This window comes from Abramis brama, assembly GCF_963993115.1.
Source record: "Abramis brama genome assembly, chromosome: 1".
NCBI classification, from domain to species: Eukaryota; Metazoa; Chordata; class Actinopteri; order Cypriniformes; family Leuciscidae; genus Abramis; species Abramis brama.
Genome location: NC_139963.1, coordinates 68021993 through 68041724, shown reverse-complemented (window position 1 = coordinate 68041724; position 19732 = coordinate 68021993). Strand labels below are relative to the sequence as shown.

Below are 19732 nucleotides of genomic sequence, written 5' to 3'. Positions count from 1 at the left end.
CTAGTTTGGCAATCTCCACAAATCTGCAAAAATAGTCCACCACCAGAAGATAAGTGCTTCCATGCATTGAGAACAAGTCTGCTTAAGCCACGGTCTGGCTGTAAAATCAGAGGGCATTAACCCTTTAGAACCTGAAGCTAAAATAGGTGTTTTTCACATAATTTTTATTTATACTACAGGGCCGTTGAATGCTTGAATCTGATTGGTTGACGAACGTTCTAAGGCGTGCATTATTTTCAGGGAAACGCACGGCTAAAGTAGTTTCAGGCAGGTCTTGACCGCATTACAGTTCCATATCACTTCGCGTAGTCAACTGTAATAACGGAAAATACGATACAATTCATAACAAGAAAAAAACATGCAGCCCCATGCGCTTGATCTGGAATTTTCAATGTCTAGCTTCACAATCAATAGAAACATGCAGTTTAGTTTTAATAAATAAAGTATATAGTCCTATCTATATTATAATCAATACACAATTAAACTAAATATAGACTAAATAAATGGATAGTCCTGCAGTACGGATTTTTATTGCAGATAATAACAAATAAATAATTATTGATAGGCCCACTTGGGCTTTGTGTTTCATTTATTTGGCTATAGTCTAAGGGTGTCACGATTTCGATTTTAAATCGAAATCGATCGAAATTAATGCTCAATCTCGATCATCGAATCAAAAAATGGAATCGTCGATGCTGCCACGCCCCATATGTCATGTCAGCTCGGCTTGCCTGTAATAGGTAAAACTCCTTTTCTCAAGAATATTGAAGCCTTTATTTTAAAACGCATTGCAGCTGCACAGCGAGAGCATCATAGCTCGTCTGAGCGAACTGTTTGCCTTTGCTGCGGCAACTGCACGAACCTATGGCGAGTTAGCAGTGGCGTGCGGTCCAACGGGAGCGCTTGGCGCCCTGCCAACCTCGAGCGCGCCAATTTGGACGCGGCTGAAGTGTATACATTCAGAGAAAACTCGCCAAAGGACTTTAGGTTTAAATCGACTCAAGCGAAGTACCTGATATGAGCGAAATAGCACGGCAAGGCAACGCAGTACTCGTTCCCTTATCTCTAAGGGAACCGAGGTCAAGTAACCAAGTACGTTCCCTCACGAGAACGTTCTCTCGTACTGCGATGCAAACGCTGTGGGAAAACAATTTAAAACACCGTGCTATTCGCCTGTGACTGCTCTGAGGAGTCCAGGGAGCCCCGGGACTATAGTAGGTAATAGGTTATATTGTTTAAGTTTCCAATTGACTTAAGATATAAGTTATTGTTACATTATGTTGTTAATAAACGTTTTAAATTTGACAATGTAGTGTGTGGTACATTGCGAACAAAGGTCAGATATTATTATATTGCATAAAAGTCTAAAAATGTCATAGCTTGTGCTTTCAAATTTTTTTTTTTTTAAATCGAGAATCGAATCGAACCGTGACTTTAGAATCGAAAATGTAATCGAATCGAGGATTTGGAGAATCGTGACACCCTTAGTATAGTCTACTGCCATCTGTCAATGAAAAAAAAAAGAAGAATGAACGAATTAATTAAAACGAATTAAATTAATAAATAAATAATAATATTGACGCAAATGCTTTTCTGTCTCATTATTGCAACATCTCTCTCTATAACTGCTGCATTAATAACTGCATAAAGCCGGGGACACACTAAGGCCGGTTATGTAATTTGATACTTATGACTGATCATGTCCAAACGCGTGTTCAGCGCGTTCAGTCTGTGTTCAAAGTCGTGTTTAAAATCTGCTGCTGCGATGAAAACAGTCAGAGAATGTGTCAGCTAGTCGTGTGTCCCAGCTTTAGTCTGCTATCAGTGGCTCAAACCTCCGTTACTAACTCTAAAATGACGTTTTGGAATTAGCAACGGAGGCATGGGATTAGATGCGTAAGAAATTAGTCCTACATACAAGAGCGTTTTAATGACAAAACTTTACAAACGTCTTGAAATACATAATCTGAACAATGTTTCGAGGTGTGGTAACTGTAGTATAAGCGGAATAATTGACTTCAGGCCGTTGAATTATTAGAAAAATAATGCACACCGAGGTGTAACGGCCACTCCGCTTCGCGTCGTGACCGCATTACCACCTCGGGTGTGCATTATTTTTCTAATAATTCAACGGCCTGTCGTCAATTATTCCTTACTTATTTTTTTTTTACTGTAAAATTCTAAAACAATGTGCTATCTTTGTGTGTAAGGTGTCATCTTTTTCAGAAAAAGATAAGATTTCAACAAATTACAGTTATTGACCATTGATGTGTGTGGTGAGTTTGTAAATAGAATTTAAATAGACAAAAAAAAAAAAAAGAGAATAAATGTACTGATCTTTATTTAGAAAAAAAAAAAACAGAAAAAATCATGAATGAAAGAAACTAACACTTTAAAGTTGAAAAAAATGAACTATAATACATATATACAAGTCTTTTTTTATGACATTGGGTTGCACAGTTTTCATTTAGGACACTTTTTTCATACACGCACACATACAAATGCACGCATTCATAGGCACGCACACATACACATGCACGCACTACATGCTTAGATACGTGAAATATAACGGCCATCCGCCTCCCAGGTTTCATTAAAAAGCATCCCAATCCCCTCTTCTGCTGTCTAACACTTTCGTCATGTATTTGTTTGTTTCTTTTATTATTTTATGCAATCCAAAACACTCTAACCTGCCGCGCTTCATATCTCTCCGTTCAAAATCCTTCCTTCCCGCGCTGCTGTCATTTGCAGACGGAAAGCATGAAATTACCGTAATAAGCCATATATTGCCGAAAAGCGCATGTCGTCTACTGTCAGGGACAATTTGAATGGTTTTGATAGTGCAAACAGTTGAAGAGTTATGGTAAAATTAATACAGCTTGCTGGTATGTGTCGATGACGACACAGCCGGTTTTAAAGGGTTAAAACCTCGGTTGGATTGATTCGTTCTTTAATACATGTTGTGCAATTTTGAACAAGATCATTTATCTTTCCACTCAGGCCCCGTTTACACGTACATGGTTATTTTGAAAAACGGAGACATTTCCCTTCGTTTGCACCCTTCGTTTACACGCAAACGGAGGATTCGCCAATGAAACCGATTCTTTCTAAAAACTCCGGCCAGAGTGGAGATTTTGAAAATCTTCGTTTGCACGTTTGCATGTAAACAGAGAAAAACGGAGTATTAGGCAGCGACGTCACAGAATGTGACTATTTTCGGGATTCTGATTGGCTAACGTGGGCTTGAGCTTCTCGTTACACTGCCACCTACAGGTTTGGCATGCTCTTGACAGCATATACACAGGTTCGTGCACAATGTTATTTTTGAAAACGAAGAGGGGAGAAATGTCCGTTTATGAAAATAGCCATCCACGTGTAAACGTAGCCTTAGACCCGGCCACCACACTGAGTCTCGAGCATGTAGTCTACATCTAGCAACCCCCTGGTGCCCTTCGTGCAACTTCTCCAGGACTGTACTACGCATGGCTGCGGGTATCACCAGCCGGGAGCCTTTTAATAGAAGACGATCATGGACTGTGAGAACTGCTCTTTCAGGCCAGAATTTCCTTACCTCTCCTGTTATGTGGCTGAGGTCTGGCCATCCTGACTGGCATCGTCTCATCACCTCAGAACAGGTGGGGTCCATTTTCAGCTGTTCTCTGAGTTCAGCCAAATAGTTAGTGCTGGAAGGCATGCACCCCATGACAGTCTCTACATAGATGACAGTTTCAGTTCTTGGTTCGGGTTATACAAAGCTAGTACAGATGGGGATGGAAGCTCATGTTTGAGTTCGTTGAAGGCCTTTTGCTGAGCTCCACCCCAACACCAGTGGTTTCTTTTTGAAAGAAGGTCCCTCAACGCCCTGTCCTTCTCTGCAAGACATGGTATGAATTTACCTAGTTGGTTTACCATTCCTAGGGAGCTGCGAACTTCATTGATGTTGGATCGCTCTTTCATCTCCAGCACCGCTCTAGTCTTGTCTGGATCAGGTCTCACCCCGCTTTCTGAAACTATATGACCCAGAAACTTGACCTCACGTCCGCCCAACTCACACTTCTTCAAGTTCGGTGTGATGCCAGCTTTTTCAATTCTAGTTAGCACTGTGTGTAGTCTCTCATCTCATGGCATGAAAACAAAACCAAAGCATGAACATGAACTTACACGACAGCAGACTACAGGAAAAAATACTTAACAAAGACACATGGCAAACATGAGGGCTTAAATACACAGACTAATGACAAGACAAAGGACACCGGTGAACAATGATCAGACAATTAACAAATGACAAGACACATGGCAGGATCACATGACAAACAGGGAATCACATGACAGACATGGAAACATGACAATGACATGAAACGTGACCAAGACAAGACCAAATCGTGACACTGGTTACCAACATTCTTCACTCAATCTCTGTTTGTGTGCAGCAGAAGAAAGAAATTCATACAGGTTTGGAACAACTTGAGGGGGAATAAATGATGACATAATTTTCATTTCAGGCTGAACTATCCCTTTGAAGCTGCAGATTCACCTTATGTAGACCTTAATCTCTTTAAATATCACAAAATAGCCATGTCAGTCACTTTCTTAATAAACACAAGATGTTTTTTGTTATTGTGTTTCAGTGATTACCTGATTAAGCAGTGATAAGGCACAGGATATCATCAAGTCCCAGGTCAGGTAATTATGCTGTCGACAACAACTCAGTGTATAATCAATAGCTGTGTGCCATTTCAAAGGCTGCATCCTTTAAAGGACACATTTAAAGACTGATTGTGTCACCGTGGACGCGACGAAGGCTGTCCCAATTCAACTCTGTACCCTTCGAAGGTCGCATTTGAAGGCCGATTGCATCACCGTGGCGTGACGAATGCTGCCGCAATTCGAAAGCGACTTGAAATGCGCCCTCCCACTTTTTAAACCAGAGTATGTGAGCTGAGTGATTTTAAATGGAGCTCAGTGTGGGTTTTTTAAAAGTCTGAGCAACTTTTCACTCTTGCTCTGAGCGCACCTCTACCACTCCATCAAGAGTAAAATGCATGGCAAAAGCCCAGAATGTAACTGTACTTTTTTTTTTTTTTTTACCAATAATTCACAGGTTAGACTAGCTTGATGGATCACTCAAATCAGAAAGTGCCGAGTTAGGAGCGAAAGTTCACCGGGATATGGCACTGATGGGGGCCGTGATTTTGAATCACTCCCGGTGGTTTATCGCTCATATCTCGGCGAAAACTCCACTAAAACACCTGAAATTCACACCGGGGATAGATCTCTATTAGACGATTCGAACGAGCTCAGTGCTGCCATCCGGGGTGGAAAAAGCCCTTTAACTCAACTTTCTTGCCTGTTGCACCTGTGGAATTTTACATTTAAATATATATATATATATATATATAGCTTTAGCTGGACAGTAACTTTATTCTAGAGCTTCTATAAAGCCAAAACAATCTCTGGATGAGGCTGCTTATTCCACCGATATATATATATATATATATATATATATATATATATATATATATATATATATATATATATATATATATATATATATATAACAATGGATGCTTTATTCAAACACTTTAATAACTTTTTAATCTATCTAATTACAGTGAGTAACAACACAAATCAAATGCAAATAAGCACGCAAAACAAAGGAGCAGAGAAATAAGGTAGATGCACCATTGTTTGAAACTGTGCTAGAGAAGTCATGTAATTATGTCAGGTGCTTCAACAAACAAGACTTCTGTATAGGATGCACCTACTGTATGTTTTCTCTCTAATGAGGAAGCATTACACTACTGAGAAGTGCACATGCAAAACCAAAATGGGAGTTTATCAAGCAGTGGCCAATTTCAAACTACAATAAATGTTTTTCAACCATTTTTCAACAGACTTGCTAAACCACCCCACCCCTAAATCAAGTCCCCAGTGGATTAGAGCAAATCAGGTAAAGTGGTTGAAAATGGCCATTGTGGCTTGAAAACGCCCCATTGATAGAAAAACACCCACTAGTGTTCTGCAGAGATACCTGCCTGATCTTGTGCTAATCAACCACAAATCACTGTTAGTTCAATGTCACTGTCTCAACCCATGTGTGCTGTTGGCTTTCATCAAAATATCAATGCTGATCCAACACACTTTAAACATTTAAATGTCAATCTCAACAAAAATGAAGTTTTGGATCAAAACTCAACATTGTATCAATGTCCCCATGCTATCTGGGAAACAAGGTCATTAATCACACACAGCTGCAACAGAATGACGAATCAAATTAACATCCATGACATTAATCGAAACTAACTTTAGCTAGACAGTAACTTTATTCTAGAGCTGCTGTAAAGCCAAAACAATCTCTGTGACTAAAATTTCCTATTATCACTGTAAAGCTGCTTTGAAACAATCTATATTTTTAAAAGTGCTATATAAATGATTTATATAAATGACTGTATAAATGACAAACTAACCAAAGGTAAGACAGTGCAAACTGAAAACAAAGTCCATCTGATGTGTGTGAGTGTGACAGTCATGCATTCTAATAATGCAATGCATAGATTCTCGTCTATGGGACGCAGCACTTCTGTTTTTTTTTTCTTTCTTTTTTTTTTCGGTTAATAGTCATGGATTGTAAATTGATTTGATGAAAAAAAAAAAAAAAAATTCAACTCAACTACTCGAATCTTGACAGCACTACTGCTTTCTATGTGGTCTCCTCACCAATCAGAGGCCAAGAGTGAGTTTTTTTCCGAAATATTTTTTTTTTTTTTTTTGCTTTAGAAGGATGAGAGAAGTTTCTTATTTCAGCTTTCCCACTGTTGCCACATTCTCATTTTGTGAGTCACCAGTCCAGCAGGATGAGGCTGCTTATTCCACCGCTTTTGTGGATACTGTTGGTATCCAATTACCAGGTTTCTTCTCAAAGTCAGTAAGTTGAATTTTAAATATACTGTTTAACATTTAGGTTGTGAATTATTATTATTATTTTATTTTTTCCACTTATGAATCAAATAACATCAAGACAGATGAGGACAATCTTGGGTTACTAGTTTCAGTAGTTTAGAAGAGCAACAGAAGCCCATGATTAATTAAAAAAAAATACATAAAAAGGTAAAAACTTGCAACAGCACGTGACACATTGAATTAAACATTAAATTATTAAATAGAAAGACTAAAGTTTTGTTTTGTAAAATATATATATAAAAAAAATGCAAATTAACTTTTACAGTGTAAATTAAATCTGTTTGTAATATTTGAAATGATCTGCTCTTCTGAAGACTTGGATTAAACTGCTCAAATAATATAGTTTACTTGTACAATATTTTTATGAACGTCAAAGTTTTGGGTGGATAGCAAAAATATCTGATGTGTCATTAAACATATATTTTTGGCATGTCTTATAGGTTTGAAACGACATGATAAATGATAAAAAGGGGTGAATAAATTACTTTTTTTGGATGAACTAACCCTTTAAATACAATAGAATATTAAGTATTTTGTTTGTGTTTACAGTGGCAATCAAGCTCTTGACTCGGCACCAGAGTAAGTACATAACTTTCCAGTCTGGTCAGTGTTAACACATACAAAACCATAAAGCAGATCGCAAGTGATCCAGTATGCATGCATTTTTACTTTATGCAAAGCTGATAAGTACTTTTAATGAAACTATTCTCTGTCAGGTTTATCATGCTAGTTCCAGCAAGACTGAGACTTGGAACCAAACTGAATATCTTTCTAGAGGCGCACAGCCTGTCCGAGCCAATCACAGTCAAAATCATTGTCTATACATTCGGGAAGAAATCCGTCCTGACGCGGGATTCTGCCATCCTCAATTCAGACAACTACTATAGTGCTCTCAAAACCATTGAGGTTGGCTCAGAAGACCAAGTGTATTATTGTCTGTGTGTGTAAAAACTAGAAATGTAAATCAGGTAAAGCTTTGAGATAAGTAATTGGCATATAAAATATTTTTTTCTTTTCTTTTCATAAGATCAATCCAATCCTGTTGAAAAAAGATTCGGACAAATCTGTGAGACTGGTTGCGGAATTTGGGAGTTTCCACAAAGCTGAGAAAATAATCACGGTGTCGTTTCGGTCTGGATACATCTTCCTTCAAACTGATAAACCGCTTTACAACCCTGGAGACACAGGTCAGCTGCATTAATACTAAGCACTCTAGGGCTGGGTTAAAATGATAGATTTCTCGATTTTATTCAGTTATCATTTTGAAGAGCTGAATGCTTAAATCCCAAGAATAGATATTTCAGTCTATGCTGTTTCCAGCTGATGAATGAACAAAGGATATTGCGCCTCCTATCTAATAAATTGCAAATTGCTTTGTGCTTTGTTACTTTTGATATGAAACCAAGAATATTAAACGTGTAGTTATGTGTTTTAATTCCCAGTTCACAAACACTTCAACTGATCATTCCACAATGTGAAATGAACTTAGGCAAAAACTGTATTATAAATACAGTATAAATAAGGCTGCATCCATGTACTGATCGAAGCAGATTCATAAAAACTTGACATGAACCACATGAACAAATACTATAATTATTTATACTAAATACTATAGTGTTTTTGAACCATACTATAGTAAAGTACTTGAATTAATTTGTTGTGGTAATTCTGTAGTTGTTGTAACAACTATAGTAATATATACAAATTACTTTACCCAATACTTTACTAAGTTTTCTATAGGGTATATTATACTGCAATGCACTACAGTTCACTGTAGTAAAAACTAAAGTATACTACAGTATTTATTACAGTTTATGGGTTCACTATAGTTAACACTACAGTATGCTGTAGCATTCTTTAAAGTGTTGTAAATACTATACAGTATACTACAATTTACTATAGTTTACTATAGTAAATATTATAGTATTTTCTCATTTATTGACTAATTTATTCATATTGCATAAGTTCAATGACGTGGGAAACCTTAATTTATATAGACAAAATACTTGTATTGCCTTATGATTTTTGTAGCACAAACTGATTTATTATAAATCAACCAAATAATGGCTAGGTCATCTGGGACATAAAGGCAGATTTTCCACCTTTTGACCACAAGATGTCGTTAGTGTGCACCTTGTTGAAAAGCTTTGAGTAATGAACCATTTTACGCTTAATTTCACCATCACTAGTTACAGGAAACAAAGCTAGACAAAGGAACAATGAAAAATGAGAGTGTGGTAGCAAACACATTTCTATCACTGAATAAGAGACAAACATTTCCAATAGTTCCAATAGGCCCTCCTGTCACGACCAACACTCTTTACCATTCCAATACAATTCCATATTAGAATAAGGTTTGTATGTGCTCTTTTACTGTCATATGATGGTCACACACATTACCAACCTGAAGCTGCTGCTGCGATTTACACTATTGGATGTTAATAATCAATATAGGATATGTATATAGTTCATTCCTGCTTCTTTTTTTACTTTCTGAATTATATAAAAAAAAAAAACAATTATTTATAAATGAATTTCACTGTATATAGTCTAAAGTATAAAAGAAATGTATGTACAGTTTTAGAATTGACACAACATCATTAAACACAACAATACGCAATCGCATTCACGACTCTCCTGTGATTAAAGGCGACACTTCCGGTTTTCTTCCCACCGGAGCCTCGCTTTCGATTTCAAATTAACGGCTGCGTGAAATCAGCGTCTTGCTTTACACAGACTTAACAAGAAACACCTGAAAGCAATGAACCAATGAGAATGTGACGCATGATTAAAACAACCAATCAGAACATGACACATTCACAAGGGCAAACAGGAAGCAGGGAACATGACTAAGGCACATTACAAAATAAAAGACATATCAGTAGGTGGCGGTAATGCACCTTTTTCGTTGGTTTGAACCAACACCAGAAGAAGAAGAAGAAGAAGAAGAAGAAGAAGAAGAAGAAGAAGAAGAAGAAGAAGAAGAAATAAAAGACATGAACACAAACAAAACCCAAACGAATTTGACAAGGCCCCAATTAATCTTTATCAAATCAAATTGATTCTAATCAAAAACTCCTGAATTGAAATCTAATTGAATCGTTAAATTTGTGTCAGTCAGCACAGTGCTTGTTAAATTACAAATCTGTATCACTATTACTTCTCACTTTCTGTCTCTGAATCTCTCAGTTCATTACAGGGCTTTTGTGTCCAATCATGAATTCCAAGCTTTCAACAGCAACATAACTCTTGAGATTCAGGTAAATATCTTAAATCTTAAAATCGTAAAATTAGCTTCATTTCATTGCATAATTCTATTTCATTATTTATACTTTTTAATATATTCCTCCATGGAACAATCAGAACCCAGATGGTGTTGTAGTGCACATCAGCTCCAATGCCAGTGCAGGCAATGGGATTCTCTCTGAAAGCTGCAATCTCACTACTGTGAACAAGTATGCAAAGAAAACCATTAGATTTGTGTTTTCATTTTTGGTAACACTTTATTTTGATGGTCCCCTTTAGAAATTATGTTGACTGTAAGTAACTTTGAAATTACATGCCAACTAACTCTCATTATATGAGTAAAGTATTAATATGTCTGTATTAATATATTAATATACAGTATTAATATCTGCTAACTCCTTTTGATGTATTTATTTTATTTTGATGCTCCATAACAGATGTAAGTTAGTTTCCAACTATATGTCAACTTCTATTAACCCGAACTCTATCAGTCTACTAATACTCGTATTAAGAATCAAGCGCATGTACACTTTTGAACAAGATTATTTGTATAAGTTGTTATTATTCTGTCTTGTAAACATTTAATGTGTGAAGCTAATTCTGAGAAGTACTAAAAATATATATTCTTTCATTTGACATTCTATCTACTGTACACCAATTCTGGAATTAAATATATATATTTTTAATTCATAGAGAGGGAAAATGGAAAGTTGTTGCAAAGTTTGATGATGTTGAAGAAAACCCATTCAGCGTGGTGTTTGAAGTAAAGAAATATGGTAAGTTATTTACATTCTTCATGGTGCAGACATATAGCTGCTGGCATGCATGGCTTGAATAACCCTATTTATCCTTGATCCCAAGTTCTCCCGGCATTCAACATCACTTTAACGCCAAAGAAACCCTACTTTAGCCTACATGAGGAAAAGTTGGAAGTAGAAGTCAGAGCCAGGTGCGTGTCAATTACAACCGCTTTTACTGTTACTCGACACTCACCTGAAATACAAGCATTTTCAAATGGATGTGACATCAGTTCTAAATGTAATTATTGGGCCTTGACCTCGATAAGCTACTTTCTGAAGTGAAACAGCACAGTTGTTATAAAACTGCTATGCCACCAGTAAACTGTATATATAACATAGAAGTACTCACAAAGAGGCAGTGGCGCTGCTGGTCTTTCAAAGAGGGGAAGCTCATTTTCAGCCTACATCATAAAAATTGTCCATTTATTTATACGTAAATTCTACGTTACTTTTCAAGAAAATTTCATACCAACTAGGCGTCTTTTCCAGTGACTTGACCAGTGTCCTCTCAATGGCCAGCAGAGTTAGGTATAATTGTATGAATATAATAATATAATAAAGGTATAATTAATAATATAATAAAGTATAATACTACTACTACTACTAATAATAATAATAATAATATTAGTAATAATAATAATATATATTTTTTTATTATTTTAATAATTCTTTTGAATTATTACGAATAGCTCGAATAGCTTCAGCGACTTTATATTGTATGAAATCGCTGTCAATCAAAAGGAGATGCAGCCTTTGAAAAGACCCTCCATTCATCACGCAGAAGCCTGGAGTCCAGTGGCGTGCACATGCACATTACGAGTTCAGTCTATAGGTATGCGCATTTGAATATATGTGAGCAGGCGTGTAGTCCTTGCCTACAAATCAACCCTCAACAAACTACTTGTCTGGCCTTAAAATTAATAATACAGAATCTTTATCGCTTCCCGAACCGGAATTATCCTGACAACGCTTTATCTGTAGATAGGTAAAGGAAGGGGAGGGAGGCCTTCACAGGGAAAAGCTTAGTTGACATTTCAGGACTGTGCTGTCCACACGCGTCCAATCACAGGTCTTACATCAGATCTGGATACGGCCTGGATCCGGCGGGCTGCCGGAAAACCCCTGGGATAAACAGAGAGACTAATATTAGCGTAGATGCCATTCTTATGGCGTAACGAGTACATCAGGATTTATGGGAAGTGTTCCCGGTTCCGGCTGATCTAATCTATGCAGCCTAACATTGAATTATAGAAGTCTATAATGTGTTATGTGAATGCTAGGTCAAAGAGATGTGTCTTTAATCTGGCTTTGAACTGAGAGAGTGTGTCTGCTTCCCGGACAATGGTAGGAAGTATGTTCCAAAGTTTTGGTGCTAAATAGGAAATGTATTATCAGCTGGCTGGAATTTTGAGATTGCAATAGACGTGAAGGACTATAATGCGTTAAGAGCTTGCTCAAGTATTGCAGAGCTAAACCATTTAGTGCTTTGTAAGTAATCAGCAATATTTTAAAATTTATATGATGTTTAATAGGGAGCCAATGCAGTGTCGACGGAACAGGGCTAATATGGTCATACTTCCTGGTTCTGGTAAGAACTCGAGCTGCTGTGTTTTGAACTAGCTGTAGTTTGTTTATTAAGCGTGCAGGGCGACCACCCAGTAGAGCATTACAATAATCTAGCCTTGAGGTCATGAGCGCATTAACTAATTGTTCCACATTTGTCAATGAGAGCATATGACGTAATTTAGATATATTTTTAAGATGGATAAATGCGGTTTTACAGATACTAGACACGTGACTTTCAAATGAAAGATTGGTATCAAAGAGCACACCCAGGTTCCTAACCGACGACGAAGACTTAACAGAGCAGCCATCAAGTGTTAGACAGTATTCTAGGTTATTACGTGAGGAAGTTTTTTGTCCAATAATCTCTGTTAGAATCTCTGTTTTTTCAGAGTTAAGTAGTAGGAAATTACTAGTCATCCAATTTTTTATATCACCTATACATTCCATTAATTTTGTGAATTGGTAAGTTTTGTCAGAGCGAAAAGAAATATAGAGCTGAGTATCATCAGCATAACAGTGACAACTAATGCCATGTTTCCTAATGATATCTCCTAAGGGTAGCATGTACAGAGTGAACAGCAGCGGTCCTAGTACTGAGCCTTGTGGTACGCCATACTGAACTTGTGATCGAAGAGACATCTCATCATTTACTGCTACAAACTGATAACGGTCAGATAAGTATGATTTAAACCATGCTAGTGCATTTCCCGTAATGCCAACATAATGTTCTAATCTATTTAAAAGAATGTTATGGTCGATAATGTCAAATGCAGCACTAAGATCGAGTAACACTAATAGAGAGATACAACCACGGTCGGATGATAAGAGCAAATCATTTGTGACTCTAATGAGAGGAGTCTCAGTACTATGGTACGGTCTAAATCCTGACTGGAAATCCTCGCAGATATCATTTCTTTCTAAAAAGGAACATAGTTGTGAGGATACTGCCTTTTCTAGTATCTTTGACAGAAAAGGTAGATTCGAGATCGACCTGTAATTGACTAATTCTGTACGATCAAGTTGCCAATCATACAATCATAGCCAGCTTAAATGTTTTTGGTACGTATCCTAGAGACAAAGATGAATTAATGATATTAAGAAGAGGATCTATGACCTCTGGAAGCATCTCTTTCAGTAGCTTAGTCGGTATAGGGTCTAACATACATGTTGTCGATTTAGATGAATTAACGAGTTTAACAAATTCTTCCTCTTCTATAGCAATGAATGAATCAAAGTTTTCCTCCGGGAGACTACAATGCACTGCCTGATGCGATACTGTAGTAGACGGTTGCATAGTTATAATTTTGTCCCTGATATTATCAATCTTATAAGTGAAGAAGTTCATAAAGTCATTACTGCTGTGTTGCTTGGAAACTTCTGGGCTTGAAGCTTTATTTTTCATTAGTTTAGCCATTGTTTCAAATAAACACCTAGGATTATGTTTATTTTCTTCTAATAGGGTTGAAAAATAAGCAGATCTAGCAGCTTTTAAAGCCTCTCTGTATGCAATCAAGCTCTCTTTCCATGAATGCGAAATACCTCTAGTTTTGTTTTCTTCCAGTTGCGCTCCATTTTTCTGGCTGCTCTCTTAAGGGCCTGAGTGTGCTCATTGTACCACGGCGTTGGACTATTTTCTTTAATCTTCTTTAAGTGCAATGGAGCAACTGTGTCTAAAGTGCTGGAAAAGAGAGAGTTAAACGTTTCTGTTGCAATATCAAGTACTTCTAAGCTATCCGGGATGCTGAGATGATGAAACTGATCAGGAAGATTATTAATAAAGCAATCTTTAGTGGCAGAAGTGATAGGTCTAACATATTTGTAACACGGAGTCGGCTTTGCAGCCTTTGCTAAATGCAAATTACACGAGACTAGATAATGATCTGAGATGTCATCGCTTTGCTGCAGAATTTCAACGGCATCAACATTGATTCCGTGTGATAATATTAGATCTAGAGTATGATTACGACAATGATGGTTCCCGGCACATGTTGTCTAACTCCAATAGAGTTCAGAGTGTCTTTAAATGCCAATCCTAATGCATCTTTTTCGTTATCTGCATGTATATTAAAATCACCAACAATTAGTACTTTATCTGCAGCCAGTACTAACTCTGATAGAAAATTAGCAAATTCTTTGATAAAGTCTGTTTGGTGGCCTGTATACAGTAGCCAGCACAAATCTTAAACATGACTTATCATTTACACTAGATAGTGTTACATTAAGCACCAACACTTCAAAAATAGTATATTTAAATACAATACAGTTAAACAACACAACTTGTGACAGAAACAAACATATGGATGTCGAATTAAACTTGGTAAAAATATATTCTGTTTACCATCTTGACTGGAAACATGAGTTTGATTGCCAATTTTTTATTTATTTTTGCTAAATTTAGTGAAGCATTTAGTGTGCACATCCTACTATGCTGTAATAAATACTGGGATTGGTTGAAAACTGGAGACCTCTCCTGGTGGGAGTTTGTATTAAAAGCAATTTAAAAGCGGGCTGTATTTAAAGTTTGAATAGGCATGTTTACATTAGCTGTAATGAGCTATATTGCTATTACAGTTCAAAGAAGTGGCAAGAATGAGGCGGGGACCAGCAAACAATAAACAAACTTTAATGCCAAAATAAACATACTCATTCTTCTGACAATAAACCAGTTCAAATTGATACTTCCCTTTGTGTTGTTCTGACCGAAAGACCTGGTTCACTGCAATCCGAGCTCTAACTGCTTCAGGTAGCCCTTCACTACAGACAGCATGGTGAGATAGTTTAACATGTAAATGAAAAACATTCAAAACTTAAAAATAATCAGTCATGTCTTCTTCTCAGGTATCTTTATGGTGAACAAGTGCGAGGTGTTGCAAATGTGCTGTTTGGTATTGAAAAGAATGGTCAGAAAAGGAGAATCACTTCTATGAAGCAACTGAAAGATGTAAGTGAAAGAGTGAGAGGTGTGAGTATAACAAAAAAAAAGTAATGTATTATTTGCAGTGGTGGGTGCCGTGCATTTCACACCTAGGCCTTCAGTGGTGTCCTACCACAATTAATCACTTTTAATAGTGTAGCAGCACACAGACTCTCTATAATTGTTGTGAAATTGCAGTTTTTATGTTGCACCGTCAGTTAGGTTAATGTGGTGAGTTCAGAACAGGCCGGGTAGAGAGAAACGAGCGAGTGAGTTCGGCTTGTGCGTTAATGTACAGTGGTTCTTGTGTTCCGATTATAAGTTCAGAAACAGAGCCTCCCTTGTCTTATCGTTCAAGGGTCATAATAGTCTCTTGTCATACGTTACAATAGTTTGAATGTTTGTAAAAAAAAATCGATCATAAATGTACAAGAAAAAATAAAAATAAAATCATATTCACAGCAGAAAAAAAGGGGGGCAAAAAAAAAAAGCATTATACTCACCGAACCTACTTATTTTTTACAAAAAAAACATCCTAATTTCTTTCCTCAAAAATACTTCAATTACCTCTGAAGTAGATGCATGGGCATCAAAACGTTAGTCGTTTTGTAACAATAAAAATGACTTAAAACGTTATGTGCTCCGGTCCTGCTCCTTGGTCCTAGCTAAACCTTGGGTCTCCTCTTTTGACTTCAATTACTCTGTTGTAGCCTACAGGTTATCTGTGCATTTCAGTTCCAACAATAAGTCTTTTCTATCGAGGCTAATGCTGAAAGTCAAGTCTGTCCCGTTGCATTTCTGGCATAAGTTTTATTTTGCTTTAGGGCTGAGACTCAGTGTCTGCTTGAAAGAAGCAGTGGACACAGGGACGTTCACCGCAAAACATGACGATGTGTACAGCTGACCCATGCTCTCTTAAAATTATTAAATCTACAGGAATATATTTTAGTTTATGAAGTTCGCTACAGATGCTAGATTGCTAGCGCTCTGACCATCCAATCAAAGGACGTGAAAATGCCGACATTATTGTATGTCTGCTAGATGGCCCTGATGCAGTCAAATCAAAATCTGATTGGCTGATTAAATCTGACTGATTATCTGATTGGTTAAAGCAACGGTTCCATTGCCATTCATTTTAAGCAACAGGCGCCCGCACTATCGATTCTGAAGGCCTCAAGGCAGATTTCTTTGACCCTGGCAAGACATGATTGGATAAAAGCCCTAAAATAAATATACACTACTGGTAGCAACGCAACCAAGAGAAAAGCTATGAAATTAAGAGAATGGACTATTAGGAATAATACTCATTCATGAAAAAAAATATATATTAAAGTGCAAGTCAGTGATTCTTATAGTGTTTAGGCCATCAGAGAAGGCCTTGCTGGCCCTGACGGCCCACCAATGATTATTTGGTACTTCAGATTCACCTGTTTATTTTCAGCTGAATGGAGGGAGCGTCAGTTTGACTATGGAAGAGATAAAGAAGATCTATCCAAATTCAGACAGTCTACTGGGGCATTCTGTGTATGTCAAAGCATCAGTAATGACCAGCTCAGGTGGGCAAATCATTACCCTTGATATGAGGCTAAAATTATGTATTGCATATTTAGAAAAGTAGCATGAGGATCATTCTTATAATTTTAAATCACAGGGACTGAAGTAGTCCAGTGTTGTGCCGAAAAAGCCCCCGTCGCGGGCAACACTTTACTAGTGGGAGGTATCAGGGGGGCATTTCCTGCCAGACTGTCTTGTCGTGAAACGCACCTGCACACTATATGTACTACATAATACACTATGCATATACTATACTACATCTAATGCAAAACATAGTATTACTGCACCCGTCTTTTCAACCAGAATTTGCAGTTATTGGATTGAGTAGTTTGTTTCATTACATTGGTTCTATTTAAGTGTGTGAGTTTTATGCTGATACATTTTTACAGTATATCAACATGCCACTTTTAACAAGCTTCTTTTGTAGGCTGAACTAATCCAGACAAACAGTAATATTTAATGTGCTGAGAACATCTAGTGAATTTAAACAGCACTGCAGTCTCTGCCCTCTGTATTTAGAAAAATGTACAAAAAGTTTGCTGCTAGCTTGTCTAGTCCTCAATTAACCTGCTAAACAATATTCCAAGACACTTTTTTAATTATATCTGAACTTTAATGAGAACAAAATGAGATTCAGAATAAGAATGCTAATGATTAGTGTCAATTGATATTTATCTGATTTTCAGTTTAAGGCGACTCTTTTCAAATGCGGGGGTGCTTTTTTCAGCACAACACTGGCCACAAGGCCCACTCATGGCGTTATTTGTTTATTGGTTTGGGTTATGTTTTTGTAACATCTTAAGACTTTCTTCTCAGGTGGTGACCTTGTAGAAGCAGAGAAATCCGGCATTAAAATAGTAATGTCACCCTACGTGCTCTCCTTAAGTGACACACCCAAGTATTTCAAACCTGGCCTGCCGTTAGGCATAGTGGTAAGTTTGATACTCTGACATTTACTGATTGATCTATGTTAGCATTATTCAATCAGTGAATTATTAGAGGAGGATTATTATTATTATTATAATTTTTGCTCAGGTTACAGTGAGTAACCAGGATGGATCTCCAGCCCCAGATATCCCTGTTAAACTCAACTTCCTTCAAAAATCAATCAACACACATAGAGGCACTATCAGGGTCTCCATCAACATGCCTGACGAAAACAAGAATCAACTGTTGAAGGTACATTGAACACCATAGAAACTCATTCAAAGTTAGGTATTAAGTTAAGGTCCATGACTCCACACTGGCATTTGGGACAGGACTAGTATACACCCTTAAAAAACAAGTTCCAAAAGGGGTTATTCACAGTGATGCCACAGAAGAACCATTTTTGGTTCTACAAAGAACCTTTAGGTGAACAGTTCTTAAAAGAGCACTTCTTCTTAGATTAAAGAATATTTTAATAATCTAAAGAACCTTTTTTCCAATATAAAAAGTTTTAAAAGTAAAAAAAAAAAAAAAAAAAAAAATTACAATTTTATTTCCATTTGCATACAAGGAAGCTAAAAAAGGATGCCGACACACAACAGAGTTAGCTTCTGTGATGAAGCAAGTACAGTACAGTACAGGTGCATTTGAATTATTGTGGGTTTTTTAGAGTCAGCTTTTGTTAAAAGGTAAAGGAAAGTAAAATAATTTAAAAAGTACGAAAAACGCTATGTACAAGTAAACTTCTCGATTAAAATAGATACACAAATACACTTCCTAAATAAAATAACTACACATTATAAAAGTAATAGGTAAATAAGTAATATTGCACATTGTAGACTACGCCTATATTGCACATGTTGTTCGACAGAAATAAAGTGAAATGCCCCAGGATTAATACACTTGCTGTATATGGTTGATGATAATGCACATGGATTAATATACTTTTTTACATTGTATATGATTGGTCACAGAACAAAACACAACAGAGTTAGCTTCTGTGATGAAGCAAGTCGCTCCCATGCAGGGGGAGGCGTGGCAAAGGGACGCAGTGTCAAGGGTTACAGTCGTAACCCGAGACGTTCCCTTTTCGAGGGAACAACTTAGGACGAGAGCACTCATGCACCCGGCGTAGAAGAGAGGTCCAGACTGTAAAACCTTGTTGAACATGTGCAGCGTGGCTCAGCCAGCCACATCACATACCTCCTGGATAGGGGCCCCTGAAAGGAGAGCTCTAGAGGATGCCATGCTACTGGTTGAGTAAGCCCTCACGGCCAACAATGAAGGCAAATTGCACACCTGACAGGCCAGGGAAATAGCCTGAACTTTCCAGTTGCTGATGTACTGTTTAGAAGTGGGAAGCCCCTTCTTGGGTGACCCGAAACACATAAGCAACTGGTCTGACTTCCGTCAATGAGAAGACTTCTGAACATAAATATTGAGAGCTCTGACAGGGCAGAGCAGATGAAGTCTCTCATCTTCCGCAGTCATGTGAGGTGGAGAATGAAAAGCCTGCAGAACCGTAGGCCATGCTGTATTAGAAGGCACCTTAGCCCATAATCAGGCCTGGCATGCAGGATAGCCTTAACCCTTCCAGGAGTAAACTCCAGGCACTCATGAGATATAGAGAGGGCCTGAAGATCTACTACTCTTCTAGAGAAGTGATAGCTAAGGGAAAGGTTCGAAGGGGGCTACGACTCGCCCTTCGAGAACCACTGCCAGGTCCCATGTAGGAAGTCTGGTCCGAGTCGCAGATCTCATCCTC

The 19732-nt window shown here is 37.4% G+C and overlaps 1 protein-coding gene across 1 annotated transcript in view; it reads left to right on the top strand.

Moving 5' to 3' along the window:
* Positions 1-6833: 6833 nt before the first annotated feature.
* LOC311094231 (complement C3-like) overlaps positions 6834-19732 on the top strand; it is a 29803-nt gene continuing 16904 nt past the window's right edge. Inside the window, exons 1-12 of the mRNA XM_084132039.1 lie at positions 6834-6925; positions 7510-7539; positions 7677-7866; positions 7988-8147; positions 10150-10220; positions 10324-10415; positions 10900-10982; positions 11068-11155; positions 15411-15513; positions 16928-17042; positions 17857-17972; positions 18076-18219. Of these exons, the coding sequence (XP_083988165.1) occupies positions 6855-6925; positions 7510-7539; positions 7677-7866; positions 7988-8147; positions 10150-10220; positions 10324-10415; positions 10900-10982; positions 11068-11155; positions 15411-15513; positions 16928-17042; positions 17857-17972; positions 18076-18219 (1263 nt within the window). The 5' untranslated portion in view covers positions 6834-6854. The remainder of the gene's footprint in view (positions 6926-7509; positions 7540-7676; positions 7867-7987; positions 8148-10149; positions 10221-10323; positions 10416-10899; positions 10983-11067; positions 11156-15410; positions 15514-16927; positions 17043-17856; positions 17973-18075; positions 18220-19732) is intronic.